We start from the raw sequence: 18,498 nt of genomic DNA on the forward strand, positions 1-18,498 counted from the left end.
CTGTTTGGGCCAGGCATCTCTTCCTCCATCGATATTTCCTACTTTGATTAGATTTCATACAAAGTCTGTTGCCTCCCACTTAGGGTAAATATAACTTGGCGTCTCCTAAGCTTTAAACAGTCCACAGACAGATAAGGCATGGAAGACTTTTCCCCGGCTTATTCTGCAGCCCTTATCTGCTGTGTGCATTCCAGGATCAGCTTTCCTGAGTCTGGGCTTTTGCTCTTCCCCACCCGGCTTCCTTAGGCATCTGCTGGCCAGCTAGAATGACTGATCTTTTGGTAATTCACGGGTGGTATCAAGGTCTGGAAATATAGACGAGCAGCCTTTCAGTGCGTGGGCGTTCCTCAGGAGTTTTAGGACGGCCCCTATCACTGACAGCCTTGAAGGCGTTAGCTTACTGTTTCTTCCTCCTAACCCTCAGCGACGACACGGGGCATGCCTGTTCCATGCACATCAGCCCAGAAGACTCCTCCTCTTTTAAACACCGGAACTGACAACACAAGTTTCCATTTCAAATAAGTTAGCAATATCTGTCCGTGGTAACAGCTTGGCCAGCATTAGCAATCAAGCCCCGACCTACGCCAGGTACTGGAATGCAACCATGAACTGGGTACACTCGTACTTAGTGTTCGTGGACTTTTTAGTTGAGTAGGGAAGAATTACTGAACAGATAATCTTGTCGGTTCATGTCAATCAAGAGGAAGTGTGTGGTAGGTATCCTAATGAGATTAGTCTTGCCATGGGGCCTGGAGATTTTCTGGACAAGTGTCACCCAAACTGTGATCTCAGTGATGAGTGTGTGCTTTGGGGGCGAAACGAAGTGGAGGAAGGTGAATAAAGAGGTGAATAAAGCCAGAAGGGGGCGTTTCCCTGATATTTGGTGCTTTGACTGTAGCTTAGCGGTAAAGCATATATGCTTGGATGAATGTGTAGAAGGTCTAGAATCATTCCCCAGAAGAAGCAGAGAAGAGAGAGGGGAAAGGAGAGAGAGAAGGGAGGAGGGAGGAAGAGGGAGGGAGGGAGGGAGGAAGGGACACACACACACACACACACACACAGAGAGAGAGAGAGAGAGAGAGAGAGAGGCTATGAGTCTCAGAGAGGAACTAGGGCTCCCCTAGTTGAATAACTTACTGAAGGTCACACAGCCTTTGCCAATGCTGGTGTTAGTCTATAACTCAATCCCTGAAACTCAGACCATCACATTTCAGCTGAGTTTCCCTCTGCTGGCAGCTTGCTGGCCTTCAGTCTTGCTCTATTGAAGTAAGGTCTCCTGTGATGCTAAGGGTAGTGCCTTTGAACTTGATTTTCCTTGGCTGTCCTCAAGTTTTACTGCGCAGGTATTTTTTTTTTATGATCCAAGATATTAGTAGGGAAAATGTTAAAGAGTTGTTTTTAACTGCACACACCAAATGCCAGGGCTCTCAGTGGATCAGCGCAGGAAGCCCGAGGTTAATTACCCCTCTCAGGAAGCCAGGACTCAAAGAACAAGGTCCGCATGCTCGAGGCATGGCCATAGCTTAGAGCAATAATAACTTGACATTTCTTGGGTAATTGTCTGTCTAGCTGCAGTCAATGCCAGAAACCAGGAGGCAAGAGAAAGATCAGATTCTCCATCCTGGAGCATCTGGGGGAATCTGTCTCTAGTTGTGTGACTTCATGTTAGATCGCACACCAGTCGTGGGTCCCAGGTGAGATGAGGAAGTCAGGGGAGACCGCAGAAGAGGAAGGCTGGGGAAAGGAGCTGGAGGGCAAGATACATTCACCCCGAAGGAAGAGTAGTTTTCCCTGGGAAAAAACTGTGATATTCGCTTGCTTAAAAAAATCTGTATGTTATGCAAGTGCATTATGGGACAGTTGTCACTTATCCCTTTCCTAAGAGATAACTAACTAACCAACTTAATACATCTGTCCTGGCTGGTTTTTATGTCAAGTCGACACAAGTAGATCCATCTGAGCGGAGGGAACCTCAAATGGAGAAAATGCCACCTCCATAAGCACCAGCTGTAAGCAAGCCAGTAGGGCATCTTCTTAATTAGTGATGGATGGGGAGGGCCCTGCCCATTGTGGGTGGTGCCACCCCTAGACTCCTGGTCCTGGGTTTTCTAAGAAAGTTGGCTGAGGAAGCCATAAGGAGCAGGCCTGTACGCCGCACTCCTCCACGGCCTCTGCATCAGCTCCTGCCTCCAGGTTCCTGCCCTTTTTGAATTTCCTACCCTGATTGCCTTCAGTGATGAATTTATGATATGGAATGGTGAGTGAAATAAACCCTTCCCTCCCCAAGTTGCTTTTGGTCACGGTGTTTCATCGCAACAAAAGAAACCCTAGCAGCTAAGACAACACTGGTTTCTAGTTTTATTAGCTGCGTGTTAGTTACCACTTTAAAACTTATTTTTGTTGTCATTTAAGCTTTCATAGGGACCTAGTATGTTATTAAAAGAAATAACTATTGGATAAGATGGTAAGTCGTACAGGAAGAAGTTTCTTCTAGGCACCCACACTTTTACACCAACTGGTCCATGGAGTATGAACTCAGACACCGGCAGAGATTAGCGTTTCCCTTTAAGTCATTGATGCAATCTAGATTTTTCTCTAAGTATCTCGAAGCGTGAAGGACTATATACGTGTTTCTATTCTTAGAAACGTTGTTTGGGAACATTCAATTTCTAATTATATCAGAGTAAAGATGCCTGGAATACCATTTTTCATGCTAATGGATAAGTTTACTTAAAAGGAGAATTATGTGACTCGGTGGTTCCTGCCAAATGATATAAAGCCTATGGCTCCTCTCAGTAGGATAAAGGATGGCGCAGGACACACGTCACAGTCTGCTCGTGACTTACAGCTCCTTCCAAGGCTTTGCTTGGATCTTATTACCTCCTTAACTATTAATTTATCACACAGGGTTGCCATGATTCAGAAGTAAAATGAATGCTATGGGTGGATTATTTTTCTTTCATTTGCCCCCATATTGTTAGCTTCTTTATATATATTAGTATTATTATTCAGACTGCTAACTCTTCACCTGAGGCGGTTTTTCTTCGGTGGTCACATTAATGTTTATGCATTCAATCTCGACATTTTTCAGAGCAGATTCTCCGCACGTTGAGTTCGTCTTCCTTCCCCCCATTCACAAATCACTCTCCCCAGGGGTGATTTACAGACGGTTCTCTGGGGTGCTGCCTTGCAGTTTGCCCTGAAGGGCGATCCTTCTTTAACTGTCACCCTCTGGAGAGGCAAGGACTCAAGCACAAATAATTTTGTCTTTGACGAGAGAACTGACACCGGGAGCCAGTCTGAGCCCTGCCTGTTGGCTGCTGTTGGTGTTCGGTGAAATAATGCCTGGGTGGGGCTCTCTCTGGCCAGAAGGACCAGTTGACAGCTTGCATTGCTATTGACTGTAGCATATGCATCCCACCCCTCCTTATAGATGTCTGCTTCATTCATTCTCTCTTGGCAGAAGAACTGTTTTTACTTCAAGCATGTCACTTTTCAAATGAGATTTTTTTTCTCTGGTGACTGTTAGTAAGATATCAGACGTCTAGCTCATTGTACCAAAATTCTGTGTCTCATCCATCAAGATCTGACTTCAGGCCTATAAGTCTTGGTGCTTAGGGAAGGGTGGGGTGGTGGCAGTGACCTTCCAGAGGGAAGGTGGATAAGAAATGGACCCCTCACTTCCACGGGCCTTTCTTACCCTGCTGCACTGATGTTAAACAAGCCTGCGGAGCGTATTGAGTTTTGTTCTGTCGGAAGAACTGTTAAGTGCAAGGATGATTTTCAGATCTACTCAGACAGGTTGTTTAGCTGTCATTATTCTCAGCTCAAGTGAAGCAATAAAGACAGATATGGAGAAGGGAGGGGAGGGAGAGAGGGAAAGTACACTCGAGTCCTTGGCGCTGGTCTGGAGCAAGCGCTCTTCAGACACTAGGAGCTGCTCACTGGGCGGGCTGGCCTAAGAAAACAAGTGATGGACTCGGATGCAGGAGCACAGCTGGGCTACCTTAGATTTAACTAGAAAAGGGCCGGAACCATTTCTCCAGCTGCCTTCGTCAGTCCCCCAAAGCCACCCCCGGGGCAAGTGATGCACCCCCACGCACCCACCTGCTCTCGCTCCTATGCTGGCCACTGTCAGGCTCTGTTTCTTAGTGGTGACATTATCTAGTGCATAAAGGGGTGAAACGTGGACCCAGGGACACTCAGAGGAACCAGCGATGGTTGTGTCATGTATTACTGAGTGAAACATAGCTGAGCATCTATGTCCTTTTCACGTAATGGTCATAGCAAGTATATCATAGGGTTGCCATGTGGATCGAAATCATCAAAACCACAAAATGCCTAGGAAATGCTTAGTAAGTAGCAATTTCTTGTAGCCGTAGTTACTTCATATTAGAGATATTAATGCAGGCTGTTTAGCCAAAGAGAACTCTTAGATCGTGCTTGGGAGCTTGGTGGGCTCCTCTTGAAGTGAGAAGGATGCAGCGCAGTTCTGATGTACCGAGACGTTATCCGCAGACTCACAATCAGGCGGCAAGATTGGTTTACTCTGTGACCTATCATTTGTCTCTAACTTGCTCTTAATAGTCCAGGAGATGCTGGAGATGAGACTCTTATGACACAAAATGCTTTAGTATCTGTCCCGGGGCTTCTATCCTGGTGGAGAAAGCAAGCATAGAAGTGATCATGGAAGCTGAGCTTCCTGACAGGACCGTCTTAGGTGCTGTGTCGCTGGGAATGAATGGTGGATTGAATGTATATCAGTCAACATGGGGAATTCACTGTAAGGAAGTAGCTTCTCTTAAACATTCATTGAGTGCACAGTGTCTATCTTGCTGCACAAAAGTATCCTGCCCTTGTAGGCAAGATAACAAAATGATGTAGTGGCTCTCACTGTTTGGGTGACTTTTCCTGGCTCGATAGAAAATAAATATAGATTTATTTTCATTTAAAAAGCTTTCAATTAATTTAATCTTTTTCCTGGACTCCTGCGAAGTGTAAGGTGTGTGTCTTGCCAAGAAAAAAATTAAAGCAAAAATGTGACAGGGTGAGAGGCAGGAACGGTGCTGGGCAGAGAACTAAACTTTGGGGTTCATTTTTGGTGTTGTCAAGGAGGGGAGGAGGTGGGACAGACAGGCACTGGAGGGTGGGGTGGTAGCATAGGAGGTGTGGACACAAGGCAGAGGGGAACTACCAGGGAGGTGACAGCACCATCCAGAGTTCAAGCGCCTTCAGAGTGTCATACCTCCTTAAACCTTTCTTTTCTCCCACATGAGATCTAGGTACTGACAGGCCCTGTCAAATGAGCCAGTCTGAAGGAGAAGCCCAGGCCAGTGCCTGGGTTGTGCGGATACTGAGCGACAGCACTGGTATCTGCTCCTTCTCAGGGTACGGTGGTCAGTGATCGACATGGCGCTCTTTTCTGTGTTAGGTCTTTTCCCCGTTAGTCTCCAGTGCAGTGCCTGCATGTGGCATACGCTCAGTGAGGGGCAGCTTTTATGGAGATGCTGACATCTTCCCCTGTTAGTCTCAGGAAGCCGAATATGATGGATCCAGAAGAGAAACAGGCGGAGTTGTAGTGATAGCTAGTATTTACCAGCTGCTGGCTATGTTCTTGGCTGCTGGTGGCTTCACATGTGGGGCACGGTGGGTATATCCTTTATCCTAACATCTGAAATCTCATGCTCCAAAATCCAAAATTTTCGTAGTGCCAACCTAACTTCACAAGTAGAAGATTCCATACCAAGAAACATCATTTTCTGGGTAGAATCATTTGAAGCAGTGTATACAATTACCTTCACCTTTTTGTGTTTAATGTATAGATGGGTGGTAAACAACTTTCCCATCTAGATTTAGATGCAGAAATGTCAGGAAACATTCTGAATTGAAAGCACCTCTTCCTCACCCCACTTTGGGCCAAGGGGCAGACCATTTATATTTGGTTTTTGAACAACCTTATGGAGTAGTATTTCACTAGTTAAGAAAACAGAGCCAGAGCCAATGCGACCACCACATAAGTGATGGAATTGGGTTTGGGACCCCAGAAGTCTTGTCTAAGAATCTCTATTCCCGCAGAGAGTCTGAAAGCTGTCGGGGAGGTGCCTGTTGGAGATGGTTTAGCCAGGGCATCTGAAACTGGTTGAGGTATAGATAGAAAGGGACCCTCTTCCTTTGTCTTTTCCCAGACTAAGGCTGCTTTGTTGAGGCCCCCCTCCCCTGGGCTGCTGTTCAGGACTTGGCATCTGAGGCTTCCCGTGGAAGAGGTGGTGCCAGGCACTGTGCACACCATATGGGGCCCTGTTGCATTTAATGAGTGCTCAGCTGTGCAGTGTCTCCCAGCATGCTGCGCTAGTTACACAAGCCCCTGCAGCCGCAGTGCTGGCTGTGGTTGCGCTGGTACACCTGCACGCCCTGCCTCCCGGGCTGCTCTAGTTTTCCTTGTGGTCAGGGCCTCAGGGCCCTTCAATAATTTGTTCCCTGGCAGACTCAGCTGGTTCCCGAAGCAATTGTCTAATGTTCTAGGCCAGAAAAAAAAGAAACATTTTCTTTACAAATCCAAGACATAGAGAAAGGACTAGAAACGATGTGGAGGGTCCATCTGCCATGCCCTTGACTTCAAGGCTATGGTTAAGGCCTGTAAGCTAGACGAGGCTTTAGTTTTCCCCTTGGACTTCCCAGGGAACGCCCACACCTAATGCCCCCCCCCACAGTTAACTCTTCCATATAGTCTAAAATGCCTGTTTTTTTTCCTTTGTCCCTAGTTACTTGGAATATTCTATTTGCTTACTTATACTCAAATCAGAGCTTGCCAACATGAGCACACCTCTGTTCAGCGAGCAACAATAATTGCTGGTGTTCAGTTAAGCACTTATTAAGTGACAGCTAAAATATTAAGTAACCAAAACTCATTTTTTTTGTCCTCTAAATAACTTGTGGGACTGGCTCAGAGGTTAAGAGCCCTGGGTGATTTTGTGGATAACCCAGGTTTAATTCCCAACACCTACATGATGGCTCATAACAGTCTGTAACTCCAGCTCTAGGAGAGCTGATGCTCTCTTCTGGCCCCCATGGGTACCAGGTACACAAGAAGTGCGTGGACATACAGGAAGGCAAAACACTCATATGCATAAAATGAAAATAAGCAAAACTATTTTAGAAAAAAAAACTTTGAATGAGCATTATATCTTCCATTTATTAACAAGGGGAATCAGAGTTCAGAAAAGCAGGGTTTTGGTGGGGGGGAGTACATGAAAGAATATGACCACCATAAAGTCATTTCCAGGAAGTAGATTCCTCTTTTCTTCTCACCTTTTGCAAGGTCACCCATCCCAGCTGTTGTCTGAATTGATGTGTATCACTCTCTATCCTCCGTGGAAGCCAGGCAGGCGCAGTACCTATTTCTATCCTTGGCTTGAGTGTGGTACAGAGACACCGAACTTAGACATATGTAAAAGAAGCAGGCTGGATTCGCACTGAGGCAGCGACCCCAAGTCTATGTTTTGTGGGATTAGCATCACCTGCCTTTCCCTTTTAGAGTCCCTTTTAGAGCATAGGAGAACGGTGCTGAGTCCTGGTTCACTCTCTGTGTACCCCCTGTGATCTAGAGCAAAATGCATCTCCTGCAGGTAGAAACTAAATCCAGTGCCCTACAAAGGCAGTGATCAGGGGCAAGTCCTCGGTTTGCTGTACAAGTCTCTTGTCCTTCCCATCTTGGTGAAAGAATATTTAGAAGACAGTGATTCTGAGTCACTTCCCCACCCTGGTCTCCTGTCTCTTCATTGGCTCGGTTGGGGCATGAACTAACAGCTTACTAGACTTCCCAACAATTCTTGACTTTGAATTCATGCCCAGGGAGCTATAAGAAAAGGCTGTACTCTATGAAGGTCTGACCACAGAGAAGTTGAGACAAAAGGAGCTGGGGCCAGTCTATGCAAAGAAGGAAGTTTATCCCACAGGCAGTTGTACAGCTCACAAAACTCAGATAGATTTACGGAGATGTAGTGCAACCAGGACCCAGGATGGTCCCCAGGATCTCTCCGGGGAGATTGTAAGCATTCCAAACCCTGCAGTCCTGCTGTTAAGATGGCTCAACAAAACCCATTTAGGAACAGAGTTATTTTTATGTTATGTGTATGAGGATTCTGCATGCATGTATGTTAGTATACCACAGGTGTGCAGCGTCACCAGGGATCAGGAGAAGATGTCAGATCACCTGGAACTGAACTTTCAGATGGATTTGTTTTATTTTTTTCTTTAATTGTGATTGCTGGGAACTGAATTTAAGTCCTCCGCAAGAGCAGCAAGTGCTCTTAACCACTGAGTTGTCTCTCCAGCCCCAATAAGACCACTTATAATGTTTTCCTTTTAAATAAAAATGCCAAATCCCACAGGTTGGGGGGGGATGTTGATGTGACCTCTCAGTCATAGAGGGTAGAGGGAGGATGGGCAGGTCATCTAGCAGAAAAACTGTGGCTGGACACCATCTTTGTGAGTGGAGCAGGTGGGTTCATGAAGAGGGCCTATTCCAAACCACTTCCATCATTCATCCAAATACACAGGGCAGGATGCCTTATTCAGAGAGAAGACATCCGCGCAGAAATCCTGGGCAGCCAATCAGTAGGTTTAATGAATCTGGGAGGGAGTGGACAAACTCAATGCCACAAACTGGAAACACACATTGGAAAGGAAGGTTCGGGCTGGTACACACTTTCAGATGTCTGGTCAACTGGCTTGAGAATGACCCAGATGTGTCTTCTTACAGGCTTTATGAAGGCAAAGAACAGATGGAGTTTGAAGAATCTATGAGACGGCTCTTTGAATCCATCAAACTGGAAAGAGCCACATTGATAGATTGATGCTTTCCAGACATCTATTAGCAGGGGAAAGAGTAAGAGATGGGCCAGTAGGGGAGGAAGTAAGGAAGAAAGACAGAGGGATGAAGACAGGAGAACAGAAAAGGGGGCAGAGGGGAGGACAGACAAGACCCAGACCCAAAGAGAGAGAGAGAGAGAGAGAGAGAGAGAGAGAGAGAGAGAGAGAGAGAGAGAGGTGGCAAGCTGAGGCAGAGAGCCAGAGGAAGGTAGAAAGAAGAAGGTGAGGAGCAGGTGGAGATCTCACAGAGGAGACAGTAGTGAAGTGGCTGCGATTGGCTGGCCTATTGGGGAAGGGGAACAAACAAACCCATTTAAGTGTGTCAGTGCTTTATCTCAGGAAAGCACCTTTACCAGAACAGGCTCAGGCTGGTTCCTGACGTGTGGGCTGTGACAGGAGAGGCACTCTTTATCTGAGCCGAGGACAAGAGTGCTCTTGTGTGCGCTTCACACTGGATGCCACAGATTAGGCTGTGGATATTGCATGCTTGCTGATAAAAGCTTGTTTGGAGAAGCCGTGGGCTGAGCGGGGCTTTGGGTAGAGGCTCAGGCTCTGTGAGGGAATGGCTTCCAGGCAGCAGCCCATGTTTATATTAGGAGAGGACCCGAGTCCTTGGAAGGACAAACACCACCATGCTCATAGAAGTTGATCTCCTTGGTTAGGTGAATGAGGGTATGTTTTGTAAATTATATTTTTCTGTTATGTTAACATTAGCTTTTAGAATGACAACAAAGGATCTTTATAATCAGAGGAATGCAGTTTTGAAATAGGTAATAAGTGTTCTTCTGAATTGAGGGGACAGGAGAGCATTGACCATGAACCCAGGACGGGCTGTGGGAGTTCAAGTGACCAGCAAGTGGTGGCTAAGTAGAAAGGACAGCACACTTGAAAATGTTTTTTCCCTAGGGTTTCCAAAAGACTGAAAACCCAAGGTCTACATCTTGGCATTCCTTTCTTTGTGGTTTTTCAAAGGAAAAAGAAGACGGAAGAGGGGCAGGTTTATAACACTCTGTGGGTCCAAAGGTGCCTGTTAGCATGGAGCACCTGAGGCTCCTCTCTGTGTCTGCTACAGCATCAGCTCCTCACTCTCCCCACAGCCCTCATCTCCCACATTGGAAAGGAAGGTTCGGGCTGGTGCACACTTTCAGATGTCTGGCCAACTGGCTTGAGAATGACCCAGATGTGTCTTCTTACAGGCTTTATGAAGGCAAAGAACAGATGGAGTTTGAAGAATCTATGAGACGGCTCTTTGAATCCATCAACAACCTGATGAAAAGCCAATATAAAACCACCATCCTTCTGCAGGTTGGTTCACGCGACAGAAAGATGCTTCTGTGTTTGCCCTTGACCACCCAGTGTTGACCACATGCTCAAAAGCTGTTTGCTTTTGTCTGTTGTCAGTTGAAGGGTTGAACCAGCAACGTGCTTTTAGGATTGTGAGGACTAGGGACTTCGCTGATGAGAGGAAATCGATGTATCACTTGTTTCCTATGAATGTGTCAGTATTTCCCTTTGAAATAATTCTGAAGCTTTTGCTGTCTAGAGAAAAAGAAGCTAAAACTGGCTTCTTCCAATGGTGAGGCTGAAAGTGTGGTGGTCTGTTTCACTGGGGCACCAATAATCTGCTTTTAGTTCTCATCACCATCAACTCAGGTATCCTCTTGGGATTAAAGAGTCTCCTCAATGGCTAAGGTAGAGGATGGGTCACCTAATAGAGGTTCCTGGTACTCACCCACACACTATACAAACCTGTGTAGTATACAAACCTTGGAAGCTCTCTCTGTGTTGGGAAAAAAATTAGCAAATTGTGATTGAAGTTTTATAGCCTTAACTCCCAAGGACTGGAGTTGGGGTGGAGGCTGGCCTAATATTTTCTGAATAGAAAACCCAAACACATTTATCTGAATCAGTGAGTTAATGCAGATCGCTTCTAAAAAAAAACAAACAAAATGTACATTATCCTTTTAGCTGCTAATTTAAATGTCCATGATGCCTGCCCAGAATCACCTCATCGCTGGCTGGAATTATTAATAAAGGAGCATTCAGGGAGTAGGAAGTGATGAGACGGAAGTAACTTCTGCCCGGGGGGCATTTGCTGCTGGTATCTTGAGTACCAAACTTTGCACATAAGGCCATTAATAATTTTAGATGCCTAATTATTATCATTGGGTTTTCTTATTTAGTTGGTACAGAATGTGGCTAGGATAATGGGGTAGGTGATGGTTAGAAAACTCCCTAGGAGATTTTAGCATGAAGCAAAGTTTGGGAATCACTGACCTATTGGTTTCTTTGGAATTAATGAAAATCGAGAACCTGTGAAGGTTAGAGAGGTCCCCGAGTCATGCATCATTATATCCTTGGCACTTCCGAGGGTCCTGATGTGGGTACTGAATAAAAGGTGGTGAGATGAACGAATGCACAACATCAGTGTGGGAGCTGCAGTCTAGCCAGGTGACAGCCTTCCTTGAATCTTCATTTCCGGCAAGTGGGAGCTTCTTGCCCAGCTTTTAAAGCAAAGCTCCAACAATTGCATTCAGCCATGCTTGACGCTATTCATTCAGTGCCCGCCATAGATACGATGTCCTTGGAGTTAGCTAGGACCACTGACTCCACAGTTTTCACCTCCCTTTTCCCTTTGCCAGCTTTTAAAAGTGCCTTCCCAATAGTCCCCCTTGCTGCTTTAAAAACGTAGTTTCTATATTCCTAAAACTTTACTGTGACAAAATAGACAGCTGGAGCAGGGATAGCCTGAAATGTGGCGTGAGTGGGCCTGGCTCCCACCTGGCCTGTATCATCCAGAGGCTGCACAGTGGTAGGAGCAGCAGGAGGGGTAGGGTCACCAGTGAGGGGCAAGAGTGACCAGTTCCCATGGGAGAATCTTCAAGCGGAGATGAGCAGAGAGAGAAAGCCCTCTGGAGGACAGTAGAATGGAGCCGAGGCCCAAACAGGAAGAGGTCCCTTGAAGACAGAGAAGGAGGCCATCCTAGAGCTATTTTTTTCCAGTTTTTACACCCGATTCCCTGTGATGAACTGCAGGTATTTTGTGGGGGGGAGAAAAGAAAAGAGTAGGGTAGGGAAAGAAGGAAGAGGAAAGAAATGATGTAGTCAGGGAGCAACGAGTGGAGAGTGAGCATCTATCTATCAGGAGACTGGGTTAAGGGGAATGTTCTTCTTGGATTCTATGGACTATTTATTATGTAGACCGTGCAACTTCTCAGCCTCGGATTCTTCATATAGAACACTGCACTCTTTGAGGAGGATGCAAGAAGCAATCTCTGCCAAAGAACAGATTATAAAATGCGGTACAACCGTGTGAAACTAATGTGATTGCTACGGTTTGTGCATAAGTCATTTGAGTCCGGTTCTTATTGTCTGGGCAAACTGTTAGAAAAGCCTTACTCTTCCTGATTATGCTGGTTTCTTCTCAAGACTTCCACCCCTGCACCATGCAAATGGGGCTTTATCTCATTTTAAAATTTGCTCCAATGGCCAAATTTAGCTTTAGGGATTTGCATGAAGTCAAAGGTACGTTCCTGCTATTTATATGGCTCCTGTAAAGTTATTAGGAGGGATTTAGAGTCATCTCAAATATTAAGAGGAGTACCACGGGAAGACAATGTAAGTCTGTTTTACGGAGTGAGGAATGGGCTAAACACAGGCGGGAGGTCAAGATCATGCTGGCAAACCCTACACAAGGAATCTTCTACAGCCTATGGCCTTCACAGTACAAGGGTGTGCTGTGACTCTGACACTGAGAAGCCTTAGTGGGAAGTCAGTCTTCCACACATGGGCACGTTCCCTTCAGTGTTAAGCATATCACCTCGTTTTCTCGGCCTCGGTTTTTCCTTTTGTAAAATAAGAAGTCAAACCGCGCTGCGAGGATTTTTTTGTAGGGTTAAAGGAAGTAATCTGTGGAAAACACGAAATGCAGGCTTGTTACATCCTCTAGCAATTAAATTAATTTAGCAAATAATTGATAGTCATTGTGCTGGCTAGCTTTGGTCACCTTGACATAGAGTTCTCTAGGCACAGGGAATCTCAGTTGAGGAATTGCTTCTCTCCTATTGGCCCACAGGCAAGTCTGTATGAGAAAGCTCATCATTCACGTTTCTGCTCCAAACGGAAAACTTGCACCTAGGTAGCCGCTTAGGGCAGACTCCCTTGTTCAAGATTGCCTTAGTTATAAGTGGAGAGGGTCTAGTTCAAATCTTGGCTTTGTCCATTGTGAGTATTGGGGCCTAAGCAAGTTGTTTTCTGTTCTGAAGGCTCATCTGGCTTTCTGAGGTATTTTCTGTGGTTTTCTTTATTCTTTGTTGGCATGGCAACAACTCACTCAAAACCGTGACGTTAAAGCCAGTTGTTCAGAATAGAAAAAAAAGAAGAACAAGAAAAACAAAGGAAATGCCTTCCAGGGCTTGAGTACCTAATACACGCCGGGTGTAGAGCTGGGTTCTTCACATACAGTGTTATTAATCTAATCAGAAATCTGCAGGGAACCATGGTCCCCAGTGTTCACAGAGGCTTATAAATTAATAAGTTCGCCCCAAATTAGACCTGCCCAAAGTGGTAGGCGGGTGAGCTAGTATTTAATGCCATCAAGGCCTCCTGACTCCGAAGCCAATGTTCTTCTCTGTACCACGGGAATGATTTAGGCCAAAGTCTTCTGAGCGTTTTCATTAACAGGTCACGTGTTCAGAAGTCTCGGTGTGCACAAGCTGTGTCTTAAGGGTTGATGACACTGAGGGCAGATTGACAGGCTCACCAGTCCACACGCATGATCTACATGTAGCTGCGCCGAGTGAAGGGAACATGGCAATGACTGAGCAGGCAATTGTCACCTTTTCCTCTGCTCTCACGATACTGCATAACGCCCATTGTGATGGTACCAGCAGAATGAAGTCAGTAGCTGGTTTGCAATGCCGTGCTCTCTTGCACGTCTTTCTGGCATTCATGCTGACAGCTGTTGGAGTGCCCAGAAAGGTGGGGGCACTCACCGGCAGCTGGCAACAGTAAATGCTCAAACACCTATTGGTAGAATGAACGACACGGTAAAAACAGGCTCCTGTCTTCCTTTTGTCTTTGGTCTCTTGTTTCTTTTGTGTTTCATCACTTAGTATATGCCATGGTATTAAGTAGAAATTTTACAGATATTGTTAGTTCCTTTGATCTTTGCAACACCTTGTAACGTAAATATTCTATCTCGGCTTTGAAGGTGCGGAAAGGGAGACTCGGGGAGGCTGGGTAACTTAACCACAGCCATGAGATACTTGTTCTCGGATCTGAAGGAAAGCTGCAGCGAAGCTGAGTTTGATTTCTCAGTCACCATCAATGTAGTGTAGACTAGATCCATTGAAGATCCAAATCTTTTGATCTAGGCCAGTGGTTCTGTGGGTCTTGACTCCTTTTGGGGTTGCATATCAAATATCCCATATATCAGATATTTACATTACAAATTCATAAGAGTAGCAAAGTTACAGTTATGAAATATAACAAAAATAATTTTATGGTTGGGAGTCGCTACAATGAGAAACCGTATTAGAGGGTCTCAGCATTAGGAAGGATGAGAAGCACTGCTCTAGAAAGTACCAATTTCCAGCATCTTCCTGTGTCTGAGACAGACAAGCATTGTGTTGGGGCTGGGTACAGGTCTCTTCTCAAGGGCTGTATCTGGTCTTTGACAGAGGAAGGAATGAAATTCAATTGTTTCCATGAGATTACTTACTGATCTGGTTAAAGTTTTCCCACTGTCTATTCTTTTGACTGCATATGTAGGTGGTGGGGAGGGTCCTTGACTTAAGGAAATGCCAGTAAAGGTATACTTCTGTTTAAAATAGAAAAAGGACAAAATAGATAGTTTTAATCCATTTCTTTCCTAAATCATCCTTCTATACCCTACAGAAACGCCCTAGTTTGCCAAGACAGAGGCCTTTCATTCAGCTTGGAGGGCAATAGGAGAGCATGCTGGTTAAGAGTCAGCTGGGCTGTTTGGGACACATCCTGACTTGAAATTATATGACTTCTGTCAATTTTTTTTTAACAACTATGTACCACAATTTCCTCACTGATAAATTGGGATGACAGTGTTCTTCTGCTCAGAATAGTTATTAAATCAAACAAGATATTTCATGTAAGGTATTTGGTACCTAGGAACTTTCCAGTAATGGTTTCTACATCTATTACATGAATACATCGGTACCATATCTATGTGTGCATGTATATTTAAAATAATGTTACAATATAGGAACATATACTACGGAATGGAAGTAAAAACTCTACAATAACATTTGATGTGTAACAGTAGATGTCAGGGCAGCAGCAGTAAGTTACCTGGGTGGCTAGCCTATCTACAAAGCCAATCTGTTTCCAGTTCCCAGGCCTCAGACATGCAACGGGTAGAGGTCTCCAATAGATTAGAGTCACATAATTTATGTGACTGGCCTGTTTCTTTCTAGGAGTTGTTGGTGATAGTAGTCAGCTGCTGTAGTCAGCTCAGATATTTCAAAGGAAGACTATAGACGGGGCTCTTGTGATTAGTGCTAGGTTGGACAGTAGCTGTCTTAGTTAGGATTTCTATTACTGTGAAGGGACACCATGAACACGGTAACTCTTATAAAGTAAAACATTTAATTGAGTCGGTGGCTTACAGTTTCAAAAGTTTAGCCCATTGTCATCATGGCAGGGAGCATGGCAGCGTGCAGGCAAACATGGCGATGACTTCATCTTGATCAGAAGGCAATAGGAGTAAACTGAGACACTGGGTGGTATCTTGAGCTTAGATGAAATCTCAAAGCCCGCCTCCACAGTGACACACTTCCTCCAACAAGACCACACCTACTCCAACAAGGCCACACCTCCCATTAGTGCCACTCCCTTTGGGGGCCATTTTCTTTCAAACCAGCACAGTAGCTCTGGCCAATTTCTCAAGTCGTCTCTTCTCACCGGACAAGAGAACTGCGTGCTTGCCTTTTCTCAGTGGGGCTGTCTGGACCAGATGAGCTTTGCTACCTTCCCACTGTGTTAACAAGCATCCTCTGAATCAGAGGTGGCAGCTACACTATCTGCCTGAATTTCTTACCAGCCCAGGGTTGGGAGATCAGGAGGTGGGCTCCTTCAGGTAAACCTTGCTATTCCTGAGAGAGTGCCTGTGTAGAGATAGTTGGGTTTATGTCAACTCCCAAAGATGCAGACACTGTTGAATGTCTTCACAGATATGAAGTGAGGCCTAGCTCCCCAAAGCCAGAGTTCTACCGTAGACACTCTCATTCTGGCTTTCCTCAACTTGCTGAGAGTTTTGCGTCTTAACCGTGATAAGTCACATTGTATTGCAACTAGACACTGGGAAATGAGGGCAGTACATAGGAGATTTGATGGACCTTAGCGGGGCAGGTATGCTGAGCATCATAATGATGTGCTTTAAATGACATCATCCTCCTTTGCCCCACCTGATGATGCTGACACTTGGGCATGTGAAATGGACCCAATCTAATGCAGGGGCCAGATGGGGAGATGGGATATATAGCCAGGTTTCTGTGGGTTCTGTGTTCTTTGACCTAATAGTGAACAAAGGAACTGTTTTCTTGATGTGCTTAGACAAGTGTTTCTTGGGTTATAGCCCTGGTTTGAGGGTCTCTTTATACTCTGAGAGAATGTGACCTACAGTCAAGTCCCATTTGCCAACACAGCATCATAACAATTGAGTAAGAGCAGCTCATCACTTCCAGCACACTGTGTGATCCCCATCACACCTACGTCTTGCATGCTGTGTCCTGAGGACATTGAATTTTCCTACATCTGCTTGGTACTTCCTGATCAAGATGGTCCTTGACCAACTAGGTTGTAATGTCCTGTGTACCTGTGACTGCCTAGATTTCATGTTGACTCAGAGCACATTAAAGCCCTAGAAAGCTCTGTAGTTGTTAAAAACAACAGCAAAAAAATCTCCCCAGTTTATAATTGTTTTCACCACTGTTTCTTGAAAGGGCTTGATTACAAACTTCCCATCTCTAGAACACCTTACACCATCTTGTTGGGTATGAGTGCCCATGGAGGCATAGATTAAAACATTGGCTGCTTCCTCTTAGGATCTAGAGTTGAAAGAAAGAGTGATTTCTAGACTGCACATTTAATAAATTTAAAGAACAGCATCTAACACATGCATGACAACAAGCAAATTTAGAATGTCTCTGTGCAATAAAAGATATGATAAACAAAGCTAAAATATACTTATCAGACAACAGGAAAAGACAGAGAAAACTCCAGCAAAACGTGTTACTGTAAAAAGGCTAATGTTGATGCATTGGGAATTCTGTAATCAAGTAAGAAAAAGGATCACCTAAAAGAATAGGAGAAAAGATGTGAACCAGAAGGTTAATTAATACAGGTATTTATTAAGTATAGAAAATATGGCTGACAGTGCTGGTAACCAAAGACTTTCAAAATTACGGTGTCGAGTTGTTCATCACATTGACAAAAATTGCGAAGATCACATATTCAGTGTGAGCAAGGACTTGGGGAAATAGAGAAGCAGTAAAGAGAAATTGCTTACTGCCTCTTTCAAGATCATTTGGCAAGATCTAAAATTTATATGCACATGAAGTTTGATGAAATAATTTGTCTTCAAGCAACCTGCTCTATAGGAATCCTTATAGGGTTGTGTACAGTTTTTCAAATATTAACTGTCTCCTTAGTGTTGTTTTTATAATTAGGAAAATGGAGATAGCCTAGTCTGCGAGCATGGTAAGGTGAAGGAAGCATGGTGTACCCACTGAGCTTTGTGAATGGGGGGGTCAGAAATTAGGAGAATGTGCTTTAAGAGACAGCATGCTAAGGATCTAGTAGAAATATATATGCATACATACACACATGTATATATGTGTTCATATCTGTTCAAGAAGAGCAGAATAAAACTCACTGTGATGTTAACTGTTTTCTTCTGGGGCATAGAGACTGGAGCTAAGATGAAGATGGGAATTTGAGAGGCAATTTTCACCCTTATTTTGTGTGATTTTCTTATACAACTAAAATGTAGTACCGGCTTTTAGAAATTATAATCAGGGAGAAAAGGATGAAGGGCTGGAGTGGGGCTGTTGTGTGAGTAAAGTGGCTATAGTATTCAGAGGTCACAGAAGTGCCTCTCGGAGTAGCTGCCTGAGTCTAAACCCTGACTCCATAGTAACCTGCAGCAAGTTGCTGAATCTTGTTGCTATCAGGTTTCCTTGTCTTTGAAAACCCCATAACTCCTGTAGGGCTGTGATTAAGATAATATATTTGCAGTGTTCAGCACAGTATTTGCCCCAATATAAATTCTCAGAAAAGTCAGTCATTATTGAAGAAGCTCATTAGCATATATCTAGGGGTAAGCTTTTTAAATCATATTTTTATTTGTGTGTGCTTGTGTGCACGTGCGTGCACATGCCTTGGTTGAAGTGTGCGTGTCAGAGGACAACTTGTGCATGTCGGTTCTCACCTTACACTGTGTAGACCCAGGGAATGGAACGCAGGCCATCAGGCATGGCGGTGTACCTACTCAACCACTTTTCCCATCCCAAGATATTCTTGAAGAAAGTAATCATCGCTATGTTTATTCTAGAGTGATTGCAGAAGGATGACGTATTTTGGTATCAAGTA

At 44.7% G+C, this 18,498-nt stretch overlaps 1 protein-coding gene across 1 annotated transcript in view; it reads left to right on the forward strand.

The window, feature by feature from the left end:
- Dock2 (dedicator of cytokinesis 2) overlaps nucleotides 1–18,498 on the forward strand; it is a 408,709-nt gene that overhangs the window by 99,108 nt on the left and 291,103 nt on the right. Inside the window, exon 23 of the mRNA XM_048436014.3 lies at nucleotides 10,068–10,176. Coding sequence (XP_048291971.1) covers nucleotides 10,068–10,176 — 109 coding nt within the window. The remainder of the gene's footprint in view (nucleotides 1–10,067; nucleotides 10,177–18,498) is intronic.

This window comes from Myodes glareolus, chromosome 9 (assembly GCF_982192425.1).
Source record: "Myodes glareolus chromosome 9, mMyoGla1.1, whole genome shotgun sequence".
In the NCBI taxonomy this organism is placed as follows: domain Eukaryota; kingdom Metazoa; phylum Chordata; class Mammalia; order Rodentia; family Cricetidae; genus Myodes; species Myodes glareolus.